We start from the raw sequence: 21738 nt of genomic DNA, 5'->3' as shown, positions 1-21738 counted from the left end.
AACCCTGAAGTTTATGGGGCACAATCAGAGAAGTCTTCTGGCTTCCAACAAGAGTTGAACTAATATCAGCTTCTTGCTGGAACTGTAGAGCCCGCTAGGTCTGAATTCATCCCAGCACTTCATGGGTGACTGGGTTTCTCCATGGGGACAATTAATTTTGTTTCTGTAGGGAATCCTCATGCTTATCTCTAGCAAAAATGGCCTCTCAATGACTGAATACAATAGCTGTTTTCCCTTTGCTTTAGAAGGTATCTTGCATCTTTTATTCCCAAGAAGCAGTTGCTAGAGTGGAGTGAAGAAGTTGGGGATTTTCTTATTCCTTTCTTCCCTCTTAGGGGCCATAGGGTTAATTTAGCAGAGCAGTTTTATCTCCAAACTGTAGCAATGTATGTTCTTGGCATAATGAATCAGCTGAGTGGCATCAACAAAGAGATTTAAGCAGATAGACAGAAAGATAAATATCTCTTTGTTCTGCCTGGTAAGCAGTGCATTGCTCATCATATTTCAGGTTGACTATAATTCAGTTTTGTGATTAAATATGCTGCATGTTTTCCAGTGGTCCTTGTGTTCCTGGCAAAGACTTCAAAGGGGACTGGAATGTGAAGAGGGCTTCAGAGATGTCCACAAAAACACTAGCAGTCATGAGACTTTTATCTGCTAGATTAAAATGTTAGCTTTAGAGTCTGTCCTTGTCCTCCAACAAAAAATCAGAATTCTGCTAAAACTGGAAATTTCTTTGTAGTGTCATGCCCTTGCTAATTTAGATACATCTTTAACCATTTGATGCTTCTACACAGTGGCTGTGCATCCATGTCAAATGTTTCCGGCTTAAATGCACATATTATTCAGGCCAGATACTGAATGTATCTGAAGTGCTGCAGCACTTCAACTTTCTGGTTGGCAGCACTGCCCTGGAGGCCAGACATGGAGGGTCAATTCTAGAAACGCGGGAGACTAAGAAGACATTGAGCATTCCCCTATGGTTCATCCCAGCCTTAGCAGGCAGAATTGAAACCCTTGCAAAGAAAATATTCTGCCAGTGACTGGTTTGGGGGAAGGCGATGAAGACAGCACTTCTCTGTCAGAGATGCCAGAATAAGACTAGGAAGGCAAGACCAAGCATAAATCAAAATAGGAAGCACCATCCCTGAGCACTTCTGAAGGCTGTGTGGAAGGAGAATTTCAACTGAACACTGACCATATCCAGGAAGAATGAAAGGGACTATGAAAAGAATACCAGCAAAAGGGTCAAAAGGCATAGGACATTTTACCACTTATCACGCAGATCATGCATGCTCACTCCAGGAGGAGTGGGTTCTTGCTGCCTAAAAATCTGTGCCGTGCTGCTTGTACCTGTATGATTCATTTCCACCATCTGTATTTGTGCCAAAATATAGATACATACCCATGTAGGTGCATCCCTAGATGGAGAGACCAACAGACACAGACAGGTGGGGAGGCCTTCTTTTTCCATTCTGCCTTCTGGAGACCTTGGCATATTTCCCCCTTCATTTATTTGCTACTTTATTGACTATACAACAGAAAAAAATGGCACAAAAATAAGAAAAACTCTGACAACACAGAGGAGCAAAGGAGAATCAATGAAATCAGACAGAAGAAACAAAATGAATGTTTTTTTTGCCCCTTCAGCCAGTAATTCTCATTGCTTCTAATCAAAGTGCTGAGGGAACTATAGTCCTGCCTCTTCCATCTCCTCACAGAACAGACTATCTCAGCTTCACTTTTGAAAGCAACTGTTTTGATCTTAAAGGTGATAACTGCTATAGAAAACATAAGGGGAAACAAATAGTGAAGTTATTTTGCTCAGCTTCCTCCATGTTTTTCATCCAGTGATAAAACTGAGGCATGGGACAGTTACGTGTTTTGGTCCCTATGGAGCTGGGATCCAAATGTGGAAGTTTGTCTTGAAAAAGGTGAGGAAAATATCACAAATGTGTTTTATGAGAATCCTTTTTTTAAAAAATTTTTAAATAAATTCCCCAACAGCTTTACCCACAGTGTTTTCCAGTATTTACCTTGTCCTATTGACATTGACGCAGAAAGCTAAGACTTCAAGCACTGAATGCTAGGGGCTATAAATCCCTAGATCTAGTCCAATTTCATCTGCCTCTGAACAGTTCAGAGAAGCTCTGAGTTTGATCCAAATTGTCCCTACCTTGCATTCCCTGACTCTCTTCTTCTTGTCGTGTTTTATATACTTATTGACTTTTACAGAGCTTCCTGAGTAATTCTTCAAGGAAGATTGACTGATTTAAGGGGTTAGTCATCCTGCAGGTTACTAAACATGACAGCTGGTTGAGGATTAACAGGAAATCATGAATAAAATCATTGGGATTGATAAAGGATTTTCAAGCAATTAAAGTTTTCTTGCGGAAAGTCAAATAGAAAAAAAGAAACAGAGTGAAGGTCAAAGGAGAAGGATGACCTTCTACACGCTGACAACCACTGAGCCCCAAAATAAAAGAAGTACTTGGCAGAGTTAGTGTGAGATGGTTAACAACAAGGGGATAAAGCGCTAGGGAGGACTGCAGGCCAAGGCGGAGGAAACTGGGCAGAGCTATGTAGGACTGGAATAGCTGGAGGACTAGCAGATCAGTGTGGAGGCATGTCAACAGGATGGTGTGAAGGTGCAGAGCAGGATTAAAATGAGTTGGGAAACTGGTCTGGGGTTACTGTTTGTTGCCTGCCCAGTGGTGCCAATGGTAGAGAAAATTGTAGGACAAGACCAGATAGCAGAACTACCCTCCAATCCCTTCTCTGGGTAAGAGTTTGCTAATATATTACAGAGAGCAAACTCAGATGACTTCCCCTTTCCAATACCTCCATCTACTTCATCATTGGGATTGAGATTTGCTGCCTACTACCTGCTTCTTGGTTACTCTCTCCATGGCTTCCTTTGTCACTTATTTTCTTCATGCAACATCTTACCCCTTTATGTTCTCTCTCTTAACCTCTAGCTGCTTCTCCTGTCCTGTAAATCCCTACTGATGACTTTAACGTTCCAGGTGTGAGAGGCTCTGCCACTTTGTTTAATGAACTGGAAATGAATTGGAGCCTACTAGCTCTGGAGAACCCATACCAAGAGCCATCTGTTGTAGGCTGCAAATGCCGATTGGTATTCAGGGAGCTGAGCTCCAGCCTTATGTATGCTACCTGGCCCCTTGGTTGATTACTGAGCTCCTGACAGCTTCTAATGTGTGTCACAGTGAGGAATGTCAGGACTAGTCAGGAAAATAGGTTTAGGCAAGGTTGGTTTGAAGGGAGGGAGCCTAGAGTCTGGTATGGCTTCATGTTTGTCCTGTGGGGCAGGGCAACGAGCCCAGTGGGTGAAGGGCTGTGTTTTACAATACTCAGCAGAATTTGTATTTTATGACAAGTTTTATAATCTTCTCTTTTTCGTCTAGTATCCTGGAGCTACATGATTAAGGAAATGTCGCAGCTTTCCTCTTGTATTTTTATAAAGCTTATTTAAAAAAAAAAATAAATTTGCTTGTCTGTACAGTAAAGCCTTTAAACGTAACCTGAATGTGACCTTTAAAATTATAGAACCAGAAAGCAACAGAAAAAAAACCCAAACTGCTGCTGCTTATGTTGGTGTTTTGCTAATTTTTAAATACTGTGGTTTTCCAGAACCATTTGATTCATGGCTTTTGTATACAGGTGTGTGTTCGAAAGTTAAACACAATTTTGCTGGCTGTGACAGGATTGTACAACTACAAGGCTTCTGTATTTGTTGATCTCAGCAAGGTGTTCTCTCAGGACTGAAATACAGTACTATGTGAAGATTATATGACCTGCTGTTGACTAATCTTATTGTTCTTTAGCTTTACTCATTCCTCAGGAGCTTCTTTAGTTTCAGGAGCTCATATACTGCTGCAAGTGGAATTAAGTTTATTAGCATTTGAAAGGAGATATGGGCTCTGCCCTTTCCCCACCCAGAATTTGGTTCATCTGAAGGCTTCTGGAGCAGCCATTTCCACCTAGACAGGAGAGAGACCGCACATTTTTTTTTTTCATGTACAAATCCAAGAGCCTAGTTCATGCTTAGCAAATAACAACACCTTTCACTGTGTGGGGAAAAAAAAATAAATGAAATTAACTGAGACCATTAAGCAAGAATGAGCAGGTGTTAAAAGTCTAAGCTTGAACATTGAGTAACCATGTGGTTGTCAAACAGCATGAATAGTGGAAAGAGTTTAATTCTTCCTTTTCTCTCTGTTTTCAGAATCTAACAGCCGACGGGCCGTGAACAGAGGCTACCTGGGTGGATTGCTGAGACTCTATCAAGACTGGCATCGCAATGACGTCTCCAACAACTACATCTATATTCGTAGGGGTCTTCTGCTCTGCCTAAAGCACATCACCAACATCCAGCTGGGCAGAGAAACTTTCCTTTGTTCCCAGGGTATGGAGATTCTCTTCACAAGTATACAGGTAAATGGTGCTTTTGTGCTTAAGTGAGATGGATTGTTTGTTAGTGCTGGGTTATACCTCACAGGGAACAAAATCCCATGGTTTTATCCTGAATTTATATAACATACAAATGAAAAAATTATAATGTTAAAATGTTAAATGTTAATGTTAAAACTATTGACTTTTTCACACTTAGTACTTCAGAAAAGTTGAAATGTCTCAGTTTAAAACTAATTTTAACTCCTACTACGCCTCACGGGAATTATAGTCCAGGTTTTTTAATGCTTTTTTTTTCTCCTCCCCTGTGGATCCCACTGTCCTCTTGGACTTCATCTCCTAAAGAACAATGCAGTGTCTCCACAGAAGCACTGCTTAGTTGTTTCAAGTTCTTCCAGGTCTCCAGATAGATAATTCCACCCGGTCAACCGTAGAATCATAGAGTGGTTTGGGTTGGAAGGGACCTTAAAGATCATCTATTTCCAACCCCCCTGCCATGGGCAGGGACACCTCCCACTAGAGCAGGTTGCTCAAAGCCCCATCCAGCCCAGCCTTGAACACCTCCAGGGATGGGGCATCCACAACTTCCCTGGGCAACCTGTTCCAGTGCCTCACCACACAAAAATAGTGGTGATTTAGTGAGGCCTTTACAAATGAGAAACATATATCAGCTGTTTTTCAGTAGGCCCAGCTTTAATCTTGTGACACATTAATGTGGGTCCCTCAAGATGACTTGGTCCTGAGGATGGGATCCCTGTAAGGTATAGAAAGGACAGGTACAGAACAGCACCAGTTTCCTCCGAGTGTCTCACCAACGTTCTTCCATAGCCTTTTTTTGAAAAGTCACTTATGGAAAAACCTTCAGTTCTTGATCCATGTGATTCCACAAGGAATGTTCCCATTGTCATTCTCACTTCCCAGTGCCATATCTCCTCCTGGCACCATCACAGACAGAATGAAAAATCTGTTTCCTTCTCCTCCAGAAAATCCATTGCCTTATGATCAGTGTTACTTGCTTCTTCACCTTTCCCATCGATATCATGAACAATTCTACTGTGACTGAAGGATATTTTTACTAGTTATAGATGGTAATTGGGAGAGTTTTTTCCACTTCATTTCTCTCATGAGGAATTGACTGTTTTTTCAGGTGGGATGAGGTGACCAAAAGGAGTATGACCTCTGTTAATGAGAAGTCTCTGGTCTACAGAAACTTGAATAGGGTGGATGGCAACAGCTGCTTGAGGGTAGATGTCAGCTTGTTCCCTCTCAAGAGCCTCCTATGGCCTGTGTAGCTTTCTGAGCTAACATCTCCTGATAGCTCAGCCTGGGAGCAACCCCATGGAAAGTGCAAACATGGGGTCACCTTGGGTGAACAAACAGGAAATGACACACTAAGACTGCAGTGAACACTGATAACTCTAATCCTTCCAAAGGTTAGAAGTGGAGCGGAAATGACAGCTTCAGGGGCCTCCAGTTTGCTTTGTTTTTCCTACTGTGCTCTACTAGGGAGATCTTGGAAGGGAAATTACCAAGGTTAATATATTCAAATGTTGATGTTCCCTCACTTCATCTTTAGGATATTATCAGTCTTACAGTGTCTCTCCAAGACATGAGGTGTTGGGAGGAATCTGGCAGCCCTAGGAGGTCTCACTCATGCTCTTCCCTACTGTGACAAGAGGTAGAGGCTGCTGCCGCTGCTACTAAAATCTTCATAATCTTCATGGCAGATTGAAAAGGGGAAATCTCCTGAGAGGAGCTGCAGTCTGTAGTAAGAGAGCAAGACAAGGCAAGATAAACAGCTCCTGCTTGGGAGAGCCATGTTTCTTTGTATGTAGACAATATTTCAGTGCCTCTAGGAATTTTCTTGCTGTGTTTATTAGCCTTGACCAAACTGTGAGCAGCTAACGAGACTTTTAAATGTGTTAAAAGCTGGCCAGAAAAGTTCTGCTGAAACTTTTTTAATTTTTTCAATCTATTGAAATGGAAAGTTTTGCCAAGATTAGTTTGTTTTAACAACCTCCAGTGAAACTCTTATTTACAAGGCTGGTTTTCAATTGAAACCTCTCCAGCTGCTTATTGTATGGGCTGATGGACAGCTGAAATACCTGAGCTTTTAATAGCCCTTAAGCCTATGTCTTTACAGGAAGAGCCAACAGTTCAAAGACTGCCTCCTTACATAGATTAGAAGAGACTGCTACTTTATTTGAGGAGAATTTAGAGATGTTCTGAGTTCCACTTCTACCTGGAATGAAAAATAATTTTAGATAATGAAATCACTCATGAAAAGGCAGCACTTTCTGCTCCCATTCCTTTTTCCAGGCCCTGCTTAGACTTCCTTGGTTGTTAAATGGTATATTCACATCAGCCACTGGCTGGCTGTGCGTGCAGTGATAGAGAGCTGCCTACTCTGAGACAAGAAAACAGACCTGTATTCACTTTAAGAGAGACTGGTGCATAGAACATTATTTTGCTATTTTATCACTTATTCATCTAATTTTTTAGGCTCTCCTGGTTTCTCTTCAGCCTTCCTGTACTAGCATCTACTGTAGGATAATATTATTCAATATTATTATCCAATAATATTATCCAATATTATCCTATACGTCACTCAGTGTTTCCCAGTAGTAGCATCCATTCGCATCATTACCTTTTGCCTTACCATCATATTGAAACCTCTTTTTTTTGTATACATCACATATGTATGATAATATCTGGGCTATTCCAGATTCAGTAGAGAAAAGATTGAGTGTGGAGGCTAAAAAGCAGATCCCCTGAATTCAGGTTAGCTTTACATGGGTTTTCTGAGCTAAAGATTCAGTCTCTTTCCTCATTCATAATATCCCACTGCAAAATAAGTGGGATAGTTTACACACATACAAAGCAGTTGTCTGTCTATTTCTCAGGTGTCAGTAAAAAAGGCTTTTCTAATAGAGTGACAGAACACTTTTCAGTCATCTGTAGACTGTGTTATCCTGGAATCTGAGAGCACTTTATGAACAGTAATGAAAACAGTCCCTCAATTTCCCTGTAAGGTATCTGGAGGCTTGTTTGCACTTGTAAGCTAATTTGCTGTAAAGAAAAATAAGGCTTTCAAACAGCATCATTGAATAACTCGATGTGTGGAAGCTTATTGTCTGGATGAACATGTGTTGTTCTTGACTACCTCGATTTACTTGGCAGTGAATTAAGATGGCTGGCCCAAGGCAGTCCTGTGTTCACTGTTCTAGTAAAACCAGAATGGATTTAGTAAACTATAGTAAGACTATTCAAGAAAGTTGTTCTGCTCCCACATGTAGACAAACTTACTTTATCTTTCCTTTAATAACAAGCAAACAAAGGCAACCAAACACCACATGAACAAACAAATAAATCGAAACACTGGAAATAGAAACCAATTCTCCTTGGTGTTTTCTCTAACCACAATAAAACTTTCCTTGGAGATGCTTTCAAAATTCTCTCTCTCTCCCTTGTTCCTAACAGCCAGAGATCTAGAAATACATATTAAGATTCTTATAGTGAGTCTGGTAAGCATGTCAGCTTTAGATGATTTTTCTAGCCTCCCTACAGGAATCCTGGTTAATCCCACTGAATCTTATAATGCCATTCAATCATACATGTGAAAACAGAATAAAATCCTGTACAACCAAAAAAAAAAAATACCTAATACAGTCATTTTTCTGTTCCTGATTATAATAAGTACTTTGGTCATTGTATTTATTGGGTTTTGTCCAGCCCAAATCCTGACTATAGGCTGTCAGACAATGGCACAAAATATCTATTCTGCCCTCTGGGCTGTTCCATTTTATCTGTGCTGAAGGGATGCCAAAATATTAAATGGTATTAGAAAGTATTGTAATATTCCTCTTTTGCCTTATAGAACATTTGTGCTGCTTATTTGACTTACGTTCCTGTTATGATGAGCTAATTTTTAGTCCAAGACCAGTAAAGATAACATGCTGATAGGCACAGTGGGATTTAGGTATGATATGACATTGATTAGTCAGTTGCTCTGCTGGAAGCTGTGGTACGGATGCGCTGGGCTTGGGGAAATTCAATGACTTGGTTTTCTGAGCATTCCACCTATTGGTTTTAAACAACTTCACCATTGTGCAGAAGCTATAATTTGCTTATCCAAACTCTATCTGTTATATTGAAAACATACAGTTATGATCCCCCAGAAGGTCTTTGATTTTAGTTCGGGGGGAAAGGGAGTGGTTCTCTTTGCAACTAAAGACCAAAGAGTTCACTTGCATAGCATGGTAATAAAGCCACCAAAGCATTCTGTCTTCAAAGTACATCTGGGCTTTCATAGCACCTTACACCTCTGCTTCCTACTCTGGATTATAGGAGCAGAAAATATGCAATACTGCAGGAATGAAATATTTTATGACATAGTGATCTTTCAGACTAATTACTGGACCTAATGTGTTACCATTAGAACAAAGTACAGTGGGAATGCTCTCTTTGAATACAGATTGTGTACATGAAGTACAGTGAAATAATGGTGTAACTGTGCTAGCAACCTGTGTTAGTGTTGGCATGATAGCTCTGGTTGTGGTGAAGATGCTACAAGCACAGCTTTTGGTGTGTGTTGGCATCTTTTCAGTGCTACTGTTACCAGTTACTGTGATATTTCAGCTTATGCTACCATTGTGCCTTTCTTCAATATACCCTGACTATAATGTTTTAGAGCAGAGTGTCTTCTACATGACCTGCACCAATGGAAGTCCTCTGAGGTCTATGCTAGCCTATATTTCTGTAAGAAATTGTCTGCAAGAACTTAAGGTTGTTCCAGATGTATTTCTTTTATGGTAAAAAAAAGGTGTGTTTTGGGGGGTGGAACCGAAAACGAGGAGGGAGCAGGGAAAAAAGCCATAAACGTAAGAATTTCATATTCCAATCAGAAGAATGCCTCTGCTCTGGGGGATTGTGTGTAATAGGAGGACAATTGTAAGAGACAATTCTTAACATTGTTCTCCTTTCATTCCTAGGACTGTTTGTTTTGCAAAAATCTGGATCCTATCATAAACACTGCAACTCAGATTCTGAGAAAGTGCTTTCCCAAGGAGCCTCTGCCTGTGGCGACAGTAAGAAGTTCCTATTCCTTCCCACTTCCTGGGAACGCCAAGGCTGAACCTCCATGTGAGGGGTATGAAGGTAAATAAATGACTAAAAGGTGAATTCAGTAGGAGGAAAAGGAGCCGGATGCGAGAATGAAATGTGGGATCTCGGGAAGAGAGTCTTGGCGGCCTAGTCCTGAGACTTACAGTTAAAATTGATCTGATGGTCTACAGTGTCACTCAGTAGTCATGAAATTATTCATAGGTCTTCTCAAAGCTTGGAGATTCTGTTTAGAGAATAAATGAGAGAAAATTAAAAGGACCCGGGAGAAAAAAATCTTTCTGTTATCCAAAAAATAATGGAATGGAGTGAGCATGGCAGAGGCTGAAGATGCCATTGCTCCACAACAACAACAGAGAGAGAGACAGTTGTGCCTGTGCATGACTGTTTGTGGGGGGATCACTGCCCTGTAGCTTTTTCAGTACAGAATTGCAAAAAGTATTATCCTTTTTCCTTTCTAAAATAAAAGCAGATAGTGGTCACACTGCATGAGTAAAAGGTGTGAGTACTTGGCTGGAAAGCAAAACTTAAGCATAAGCAGGATAGCCACTCTACAGAGAAGGAGAAATGGTAGACTCCATGATACACACAAGCAATTTCTCTGTGGTTTTCAGTTTCATATGGAAGATTTTCAAATACTATAATGATGATAGCAGTAAAACACCCTAATCTAGATAATATAGATTAAGAGCATCCTGTAATATCGTTGCAGCCAAGCAGAAAATCGCTGTATTGCTTTGTAATACGAGTTGGATCCATATCATGGATTTGTGCATGGTTTTGAAAGGCAATGCTCAAATCCAAGAGAACAGAGCTTTAAAAAGTGGGAGGTTTAGTGCCAAATTCATTTATACTAAATTAACAAATGGTATCTGCTTTAATCAGGGTTGTGGTGGATTGTAGTTTGAAGGCATGTGGCACACACAGGAGAGATTGCACATATTTCTGTCAAAAGCCAGAGAGAAATATTAAGATGAAAGCCTTTACCTCTACCTCTTTACTACTGCTGCAGGTGGCTACGAGAGTGATGGAGAGGAAGAGGCTGAAAATAATGAGAATTTGGAGAATAAGGAGGAGGTAGGTATATGAGCCATGGTTTCCTTAATCGTTCATATACTGGAAAGTAAAACTCTTCATTGTCTGTTTTGACATCCTGATAAGCTAAGCAGAGCATGTAGATACACATGTGGTCTCTCATAAATACACTACATGAATAATAAAATAATAGAAAGATACTTGAAAGAAGAAAAAGAGAAAGCACTGACTTCCGCTGAAGAGAGACCTTTGCATTTATCTTAATTGCCATACTTGTCACCCAGGATGGTGAGGGTTTGGTGAGTCTCTCTGCAGAGAGACTGACCAGTGACTATTAGAATCACATGTACAGTCAGGGATAAATGATGAATCTTTGATTTGTCTAGGTGTATAGACCAGAAATGTCACTTAGGGAAAAATGAACTGTCATCTAGGAAAGATTAACCCTCTTCTCCTTCCCATATTGGAGCATACTTGGGCTGTGGACCTACCCTAAGAAAAAGGTTAGTTCTTTTAAGCCACAGCTGGGCTGTTTGAACCTGGATTCCTTCTTTATTTGCTGCTGTGCACAGACAAATAATATAATGAATTAGTCAAGAATTCTGACTTCACCCTTTGCACTCTGCCTGGCATGACCTAACTGGCAAAAAACCAAACAGCTGAGGATGAGAGTGCACAATTTTTTGTTGTGAAAATATATACAAGCACATATGCAAATGTGAAGCAGTGAATGCTGCTAATAAGTCTTATCCACATAAAGTGGTTTGGGAAGGCAAATTAAAGAAATGAAGTTGCAAATATGGTCTAATTAGATATGATTGAGACTTCTATGGAAGGGTGTTTTCATTGCTTGCTGGGTCTTTTTCTCCTCAAGAATTAAACTGATGTCACCCAATGAAAAAAAGGAAGTTAAAAAGTGTCCTAACTTGCCCCTGTTTGTCTGTTTTTATCTGAATATTAGAGCTTGTCAAGATGCTTATTATGAATAAGGTTCATAGTGAATTTATCTCCCTCTTTAATTAGTTATTAATTCAGAAACAGATCCTATATGCCTCTGAACTATTTTATTATTCATAAAGATTTATCAAGTAGGTATGAGCAGAGCTTTTTTGCCAAAGAGCCAACTCTGAGTATGAGTTTAAAGTACTGTTTGTCTGGTCTGCTGGTCGTATATCACCCGTGACAAATCTTTCTAAAGTGAAAACAAGCAGGGAATGGATAATGAACTTTCACTTTACCTTTTTTGTATCAGATATCACTTGCAAAATGTTTCCTGATATTGATATGATTTACAAACGTTTTCACAGGTACATAACGTGTATTTGTGCATACTAGTAACACCAACCAAACTGAAACTTAGCTCTGCACTTCTATCAGTAACTGTTCAGACAGTTTTATGAAAATCAAAATCATCACATCAACCATCTATCCTTCCCAACTCATATCTTCAAGTTTGAAACTGCTTATGCATCATTGAGCTGTTACTGGCAAATCCTTTTAAACTGATCTCAAATACTCTGTGCAGCTCTTCATTGCCTTTTCAACTGGGCCCAAACAGCAGCTCAAACTCTGCTTTGCAATACAAGTGTGGTTCAAGGTTTGAAATGCCATGGATGCTTTTGCATTCTGGCAATTTTTATTTTTTTCTTTTGATAATGGCTTTGGAAATGTGTCTATTTATCCAGAGCAAATCTCTATTTTGCTGGCATTTGGTGGGGAATACTTACTAATGATATGTTGAATTATTTGAATAATGTAGTGTAATGGCCAGTCACCAGTCTCCATCCTCCTCTTCCTAGTTTCTTGTGCAATGACTGAATGCTTGACACAGTTTGGTTTTGGTTCTTGTATCTGATACGGAGGAGGCTGCACCATCAATGCACAGTGGCCTTTGACTGTGAAAGTTTCAGATACAGTTCTTATCCCTGATTCGCTGATAGTAGAGATCTAAAAAGCTTTTTTCTCTATAAAAATATCAAGAAAGTTGGAGAGTATATAAGATGGATTGAGCAAGAGTTTCACAGATTTTTATAAGCAGCATTCAGAGATAAAAATAAAATATAAGCAATTGGTGCCCGCAAGTTCAATGATACAGATGTGGGTTTTTCTGTTGGATTGGTAGGCACTCAGAGGAATCACATGGTTGCCTAAATCAAAGACAGAAGTGTCAAGCTTTCTAATTTTGCTGATAGCCTATAAGGACAATTTTGCCTTTGATATACTTAGAGAAGTTTCTTGCTAAATATACATTTGTTTGATTGTTGTTTCTTTGAATAAGAATATTACCGATTGTATCTTGAGGACCTGTGCTTACTGGTTTACACAACATAAGCAAGGGAATAGTTCATATGCTCATAAATAACTAATAGTTGTTGGTGTTTCTTATTTTGAAACCTGCCAAGATGAAGTGCTTATAAAAAAGTTAAAATTTCAGGCTTGATGCTTTTTTGAAACTATCTTTTCATGGTATCACTACTTAGGGACTCAAATACCAAAACATCAAATTCCCCTTTTTCATGGTGTAGTCTTTCCTGTTGCGCCCCTGTCTTCCATAAAATGACTTTAACAGCCTTCATGAGTATGGAAAGAACAGTTATGGGACTTATTAAAGGAGTATGATATCATTAGAAATCAAAGGTATTATCCAGAATATTACTTTAACAGTCATCTTGTGGGGCATGTTTAATATTCATGCTATTCTAATTCTGCTTTTGTAGGATTATGACTTGGAGACAGACGTGAACAAGTTGAGGTCAAGGGCAGTGCTTGACCGGCCAGAGGAAGAGCTTGGACAATATGAAGCAATGTGTCCAGAACTCTCCCATAATTTTCAGGTACTATCATGGTATGGTTTCCTTTATTTGTGAACATTCAAGAGTTTAATGTGTACTTGAAAGAGTACTAACAAGAGATAACTAGACAAGTCTATTGCAAAAGGAAATGTAAATATCTTATAGGACTAGAAAATCAAAGATTAAGACTTTTTGGTGTAGTGTATTGGTGTGAATCAAGAACCGAGAGTGATGTTGTTTTGTGCACATTCGGCTGTATGGATTAACTAGGGACTATTGAATCAATTGCCACATGAAAAATCTGTCAGATAATAATTTGTATCCTTGCTGGAAATTTCAACGGCAATATCAAGATCAGAATGAGAAGTGGAAAATAAATACTGTCAACTAGTGTTTTGAAGGAAGTGATAGAGAAGATTGCACTGCCGCTGAGTGAAATGCACTGTTCAAATCATTGTTCTGTTGTAGTTTGGGACAAAAAATGAAAGGAAGTATTGCACTCATTACAAGTCTTGGAATTTAGGAGAGCTGAAAGCCGTCATTCCAATATGAATCTGGAAAGGACCACTGACTTATGTATCTCCGGTAGACAAAATGCTGTGACACTAATTATGACCATAAGTAGCCAAATAGGATTAATTTATACACTTGCATGAAGGCAGGGGTGGAGTTTTCCACGACAGATTGGCCTCCTCTACCTTGCTGGAACATTTATGTTCTGAAAAAATGCTTTGTGATTTTTCTTCCCTAATTTGTTAGAACAATCATCTTTGGTTGGAGATGACTCACCCAGATGACTCAGTCTGATCCTTTTAGTTTCTAAGGACTACTGTTGAAACAGCTTTGTGGATAAAGAAATTCTGGCAGGTGGTCCATGGGACTGATTTTACTCTGACTGTCTTATTGGATGAGTTTTGGGAGATTTGTAAATATTTTTTTCTTTCTTCCTTGAAAGATTTTCTCTGGAAGGAGGCACAATCTGTCTTCAGTTTCTTTTAATTTCTTCTGCTTTTTAAATTTAAAGGAGCTTGAATCAGAATCTGAGGAAGAGAAGAGCTTGGAGGACAGGACTGAGAGTCTTCCCTCTACTCCCTCTCATTTCATTCCAAGTGCTACTTCTGTGAAACATCCAAACTGCAGATGGAGAAACCAAAGTGTCACAGAGATGGGACCAGATCCAAGAGAAAAGGGTTTCGAAGTCCCACAGCAGAGCTGGACAAAGAAGGAAAAATGCAAATGGGATTTGACTGATGAAAAGAGAGACACTGTAGAAGCAGCCCAAGATGAAGACTCCTGTAAAGGGGAAGATCCAGCCAGGAATCATGCACTTACTTTGTGTCCCCTCCCAAAAGAGGCTGCTTGGTACCAAAAAATGTTTTACCCTGAATGTGAGGCCTCAATCAGTCCTAGTCCTGGAGGGAGGTTGGAGAGCTCAGACACAGTGACAAATCTTCTGGAGAAACACCAAGGGAATATCCCGTTCCACAGCCCTCGCTTCTACATAGCTAGGGCCAAATGTGTGAAGTCCATACCAGACTACAAAGATGTGGCATTTCCTGATTTCTGGGGTCACCAGCCACCTCCTTACAGCAAGCCCATGTTGGAGCGCAAGTATGGGGTTCAAAGGTGATTGTGCTTTAATATTAATTGCCACAGCTAGAGCCCTCAGGCTCAAGATTTGGTTTCTGTAGGTTCTGATTCTCACATCTCTGAATGTTTTAGGAAGTTATAGAATGAGTTTTGGGCTATTCAGTGATTTGCTGCAAGGAGATAGGCCAAACAGGATGGTTTTATTTAGATTTTCCTCCTGAGGAAAGGAAAATGGTATCTAACTGGATTATGAACAGGATTAAGAATCAGCAGGCTTATTTCCTATCTCTGACATGGATTTTCTGTGTGTCAGTGGGTAAACTGTGAACTCTGTGAGCTGCTTTCTTTGTCTCATTGGTGAAGGTGGTAGAGGCAACCTCGCAGTGAGATTTTTATGGTTTCTGTGAATCCATAAAGACTCACCTCTCTCATATTCCAAATTGTTATTGATTAAACTAGTTATTGATAAAAGTATCTGTGTATACGATGGGACTCTAAACTGGTCAAAGCTCTGATATAGGTTTACTAGTGGCTTTTCCCTGAAGTAAGTGGACCAAAACCGAGAATAAGCTGTGAATCTGTGACCTTTTTAGAACACAAATGAGAACAGGCTCATTTTTGAGATGGAGAAGACTCTGTCCTTTTGGGATGTGTTTTTGCCTTCAGTCTTCCTCTTAATCCAGCTGCCTTTAGTGTGTGCAACGATGGTCCCATCTGGCTTTGTAAGGAAATATCCATTCTGTCCTCTTGGAGCTGTGTGTCTGTGTCAGGCTGTTCTTGGGAATCTCCCTGTCTACCCTTCTGCTGCTGTGTCCCCCCTTCTCTCTGCCTGCTCCATGGGGTCCTCCAGAAGCTTCTCCTCCTCCCCTAGCACGTGCACCTGCTTCTGGGAAGTCCCTCATGAGCTAGAGAGCATCAGTGGGGACAAGGTAAGTAAGCTGCTTTCCCTTCCTGCTGGCCAGCCTACTAGAAGACAACGTATATGGCATGCAACACGCAGAAAGAAAGAAGAGCAGATCTCCCCTATGGCACACTGCTAGAGGCTACTGTTTTTCTCCTGTTGTTTCAGGACTTCAGATGAGGAAAAAGCTGTATTTTGAAGCTGTGCTGGGAGAGGAAGCTCTTCTTATGACTACCTTTTTGTCTGTTCCACATGTGGCTGTGTGCAATGACTCTGTCTTTCCTTTTAGTGGCATAGGGAATTATTAGTAGATACCAAAGAGGCTGGATTCTGTGCTAAACTTTAAAGTTGGTCAACCCTAATCAAATGGTGTTTGTGAAGGCTGCTAATTTCTGACCTCTAGGGAGATAACGGTTGTTTCTGCAGCAAATATAAAAGCTGAAAATCTTATTTAGAGGTAAAATCACTCTACCATCTTCTCCTTGCACTGTTGCTCTAAAAGATTTACTTTTATGACTGTAATAACATGTGTAACTGTACAGCTAAAATGGGAATAATCATATCAAGCTTCAGGGCATAACATGATTGCTGCAAAGGTCAGGAAGAAAATCTGGTGTTCCACATTTGATCACCTTTAGAGATCAGAGAACTTCAGTTTAATAATGAGTAGAAATTAGCTTGATTTAGAGTCAACATTCACTACACGACAGAGTAGTAGGTTTATGGCAGCTATTTCCTCGCGGGGCAAGGCTGGCCGTTTGGGAGATTGACATTGACTGGGAAGAACTGGGGATAAATAAAGATTGACAGAGCACCGTAAAGAATAAAAATTTTACAGAATCAGTCATTTAACCCAAAAGGCATCTTGTTGTAACGGAATGGAGCAGGAACTTTCTCATGGTAAAAACAGTAATAGAATAAATATACAAATGAAGTTCACCTGGAAATAGACATAGAAGTCCTCTTTTTTTTCCATCCTTCAAAAGAGTTTCTTAAGCCTCTTCATACTTCCTCTGCAAAATTACCCTATACCAAGATTTCTCACAGTGTCGTTACAATTTTTATTTTTTTTTTTTCTTTCCCCAGGAACAAAGTACTAGATGATGTTCGCCGCTTAATCCAGCCAGGTGATGTGATAGGCAGAACTGTTTTTGATTTAGACGAGCCCAGGTAGGTAATAAATTGAGTACTGTAACCAGGGGCACTGTCAGTGCTGGGTGAGGTAGTCAGCTCCGTTTACTTGCTCAGCTTTGATAAAGGTATAGAAGAAATAACCTAGAGGTCAAGGCCAAACTGGAAAAATATACAGGAGAATTCCTAGGATGTAGCTCTGGGGAGAGGATTTATTTTGGAAGTCACTGGAGCAAGAGAGCCTCAAAACTTATCTAGAACAAGAAAATCTATACACAAAAGGGGCTATATGGTGTCCCTGGATATGTGTGCATTGCACATAGTGATTTGGAAGAGAAGCACTGGATCTGAGGCAGGGAATTACATCTATAAATCCAGGCACGGTCTCTCCGCACCCTGAAGCAACATTTCCCACTGGGACTGCACTTGAGTGTCTGTATGGTGAGAGTCACAGGTCGTGGGTGCACTCTGAAAGGTGTGATGCTTACAGAAGGTTTCTGAAAACAAACATCCAGTTGAGTGAACTGTTTTAAGAGCCCAACTATGGCCAGAAATTGTGGTCCTTGAGAAGATGTAGTATAAGCCAGTTGAGAGGGTCCCAAATATGAAGAAATTGCTTTCAGAGGAAGGATGAGTGACCTGGCGTGTTCTTTAGAGGGAAAAAAAAAAGAGGGACAGTTTGAGATAGGAGAGTTATGAATTTGTTCAAGATAAATTTAAGGGTTTCTAAGATTAAGGAGAAGGAAACTATATAGATGAGGGAAGAGTAAATGTATAGTAATTGTATAGAGCTGCCTCGTGCAATTAATAAGGTAATGGGAGTAACTCAGTGGGGAAAGTAACTGGAATAAAGAAAGTAAATATGAAGTGGGACAAAAGGGAGCACTGGGAAAGGAAAAGATGATGACATTTACAGAATCATCTAGACTGGAAGAGACCCTCGGGATCATCGAGTCCAAAATACTCCAATAGTCCAATTTAGAAATACTAAACAAGAGTAGGGAAGGATGCTGCATTGAATAGGAAGATTATGGATTTACTCACCTCTTGCTACTTCTCAGAGTCTTGCTTATAAAAAAAATTACAAAAAACTATATTAGTGTACAAAATGTGCCAGGGAAGACTGTCTTTGTAGCAAAGTACAGGTATCCTTGTTTTGATTTACTGCAGTCACTCAAGCCCAGGTGCTCCAGGCTGTCTGACATTCTTCTCCAAGTTTGAATCGGGAAACCTTCGCAAAGCCATCCAAGTGCGTGAGTAAGTATGCCTGCAGCAGCTGTGGCCCAACCAGCCCTTCTGCTGTGACCACAGCGTGGAATGGTGGAGTTCTCCTGGGTTTGGAAAAGGTTGGCTAGGGAAGCAGGTTTTCTGACACAGAGTTTGATGTAACAACACCTAATTGTCATGAAAGTAATAGGAGTGAGAAAGCAGAACTTAACGTTTTGACGTGACTAACAAAGTGTGAGTATTTAATGGTGTGTTTGGGCGCCGCTAGTTTGATGGTGGTGTTTGACTCTTGGAGGATATTAATGAATTTGATGGTATAACCTGCTCTTCTCAGCAGCTTCAGTGACTGGTGGGGTGTTCATGACCAACATTTTTTTTTCTGGTCTTCCTTAACAGATTTGAGTATGACTTAATTATGAATGCAGACATCAACAGCAACCACCATCACCAGTGGTTCTACTTTGAAGTCCGAGATATGAAATTAGCAGTTCCCTATCGCTTCAACATTATCAACTGTGAGAAGCTGAATAGCCAATTTAATTATGGTATGAGTCTTTGGGGAATTGGGAGAGTCCTCTCTTCACAGGAATATCTGTTCAATGTTGTAAAGGTTTCTAACTTTCCACGTCTATAAGGGAAATTGTAACTTTATTCTTATCTGCCCTGAAATCCACGGAAAGAGTTACTTCAGATTTGTCAAAGGACCCTTCTCTACCCTCAGGAGGACTGAGGAGTAAGCTGAATATTGAGACCTGGGAGAGGATTTATGGGAGGAAAAGTGTCATCATTCTGTTTTTAGAGACCAGAACAGAGGAAGAATAGCACTGGGGTTGGGAGAGGTGAAAAAAAATACAATCTGTTTGAATTGAATGAGCAGCATAGGATTGGAAAGTGCTTCTAAGATTTAAATAAATACAGATAATCCTCAAACAAATATTCATGATTCTTTGATCTTATCCAGAAAGACATCTCTGCCTTTAGACCCGCTGAGACTTCTGCTGATATTAATGATAAAAAAAATTCTGTTCCTGGTTGTCTTTGAGCTCCTGTCATAGCCTGTGGTTCAGGAAGAAGATGGCATTAGAAATAGGCAGAGCAAATCCCAGCTTTTAATGTCCATTTTAGAAGAAAAATTATTTCTTTTGCATGGAGACTGTGGGCTGAATTCTTAGCTGGCATAGGCTGAGTTTTTTTTATTTGTTTCCATGGAGCTGTGTTAATTTACACCAGCTCAAGACATAACTCAGAATGTTTAATAATCCCCTAATATCAAACTTTGCATTCCTCTGAAGCCCTGTGGATACAGCCTTCGACACCACCAGGAGAACTCTCTCAGGATCAATGTACCTAAAACAAATAGCACTAAGAGCTGGAATGACTTGTTACTTGTGTTTGTGAAACTGGCTGGCTGAGTGGCATAATGAATTATAAGGTGTTTGCTCTTTAACCCTAGGGGCTGGAGTTCAACTATTCATATAGATCCTGAATGACAATTTTATTTTTTTTTGTCATCTTATTCTGCTTCCCTGAATTACCAAACAGTTCAACGTTGGTGTGTCTGGTAGCTTCCTGGAGTACGTTGAGTACGTTGAGGTCCTACCCCAGTACAATCTCTGATACAGCTGCCAGTAGTTTCATAGTTAGAGATTTTGGCTATTATTGGTGGAAGGTTGCTTGTTATCTCCTACTTTGGCTGTTGTCGGCATTTATAATCTCATTCTGTGCACCTGAAGTTGTACATGACTCACATGTACAAGCATGCAATGAAAAATACATTTGGAAGACAAATGTGAAAACACCATCCGGTGTAGGGAGGCTTAAATTTTGGCTTGTTTGTAAATGGCTTATGTGTGGGACTGGCTGTTAAAGCAGGTCTTCTGCGGGTTACTTCTGTTGCTCGGAGGGAAGAGAAGCTCTAGTTTATCTGGCTTGGTTGAGAGAGTCTCACTACCCCTTCCAACACATGCGTAATATTTACACAGACTGTTGGTAAGAGATGGTTTTTATTCACTACATTCCTTCTGCCACTTTTCTGGGCTAAAGCTCATGCTGTAATATTAAAAGCTTCCAATTGTGATGTGGAGTCAAAGTGCTGTGGATGGCAATACTTTACAGCTCCTGATTACTGATCTATTTTGACTTTTCCCTTCCCTTTTGCTCTTGGTTAGATGGCACTGTGTAATTTTTGAATCAGAAAAACGGATATTTCATGAAATAGTTGTGACCAGGGGCAGAGCAAGTCCTCTCTCCTTCACCCTTTTCCACCAACTTACTCTACCATGGGAAATAATGAGATTTTGTTAGGAGCCTGATCTGTGTGTGTTTTCTAAAGCTGAATACTTCCATAGGGAGACTTTTTTTTGTTTTCTTTTTTAAATAAAATGAGATGGCAGACTAGTATGAGCCATCACTTGGAGGCGATTTGTGTGTATGGACTCACAGAGAAGGTCAGGCTTCGTGGAATATGGCTGATGAGAACACTGACAACCCTGAGCCTCACACCCTTTGTCTGATGAACTGGGCTTCTGGGCAGGCCTGTGTCTCTCAGAAGTCCCTGTGGCCCATGTCCTGGAACCAAACACAGAATTGTTTCTTGTCTGTGGCTCACAGCGCTGCTTTGGGAAACGACAAGATAGAGGTTAGTCCTAGCTATAAGCTAGTGAGTGCTGCCCCACACCATGGCCAAAGGTGAGCTGGAAAGGCATTTCTGCTGGTACACTTGCCAGCTCCTAAAGCACCGGAGAGTTTAACAGAAAAACCCAAGGGAAGAAGGGAAATTGAATAGCTGCTCATGTAATATGTCATCAGTATTAATGACTTTCAAGCGTCACCTCCTCCCAGCACAAGAACAGCCAAAAGCAAGCTCAGGGGGCAACTTACCAACATGCATAAATACTTGAAAGGGTGTTTTTCCCTTTCTTAGATACATTTTCACAGAAGTGCCACCAGCATCACTGCTGGGCTCAGCTGTGGCTCGCCTGGGTCTGTTGGACCTGGCTGGCACTGCCCCAGGGCAGAAGCCACCCCTGTGGCTGCCAGGACCTTGCCAGGGACACCCCATGCAGAGACCTTCACTGGTGAGGGCAGGATCCTTACTGTAGCTGTAAAAGAACAGGCAGGTGAGTAGAGTAAAGGAATTTGACGCAAAAACTGTCTATGGATGGGCTGGCTTCATGGAGCTGTGAGTAATTTATACACAGCTCAGATCAGAGAAAGCTTTGTACCTCAGGGCATGAAACGATAATATTTTGGAGGTCAGGAAGAAGTAATCTTCTGGCATAATATGGTACAAAGATGGATGTTATTTTTATCAGCATTTATGACACATAGGTATTAAAGAGGGGAGATTTAGATTAGATGTTAGGAAGAAATTCTTTACTGTGAGGGTGGTGAGGCACTGGAACAGGTTGGCCAGAGAAGCTGTGGCTGCCCAATCTCTGGGAGTGGTCAAGACCAGGCTGGATGGAGCTTTGAGCAACCTGGTCTAGTGGGACATATCCCTGCCCATGA

At 40.5% G+C, this 21738-nt stretch overlaps 1 protein-coding gene across 1 annotated transcript in view; it reads left to right on the top strand.

The window, feature by feature from the left end:
- Positions 1-21738, top strand: part of AGBL1 (ATP/GTP binding protein-like 1) — a 309960-nt gene that overhangs the window by 67612 nt on the left and 220610 nt on the right. Inside the window, exons 7-14 of the mRNA XM_014944285.1 lie at positions 4247-4455; positions 9423-9588; positions 10565-10629; positions 13305-13421; positions 14404-15005; positions 16957-17040; positions 18172-18258; positions 18625-18773. Of these exons, the coding sequence (XP_014799771.1) occupies positions 4247-4455; positions 9423-9588; positions 10565-10629; positions 13305-13421; positions 14404-15005; positions 16957-17040; positions 18172-18258; positions 18625-18773 (1479 nt within the window). The remainder of the gene's footprint in view (positions 1-4246; positions 4456-9422; positions 9589-10564; positions 10630-13304; positions 13422-14403; positions 15006-16956; positions 17041-18171; positions 18259-18624; positions 18774-21738) is intronic.

The sequence above is a fragment of the Calidris pugnax genome, unplaced genomic scaffold (genome assembly GCF_001431845.1).
Source record: "Calidris pugnax isolate Ruff unplaced genomic scaffold, ASM143184v1 scaffold70, whole genome shotgun sequence".
Lineage (NCBI taxonomy): Eukaryota > Metazoa > Chordata > Aves > Charadriiformes > Scolopacidae > Calidris > Calidris pugnax.
The sequence above is the reverse complement of the archived record's forward strand: the minus strand, read 5'-3'. Positions and strand labels throughout refer to the sequence as shown.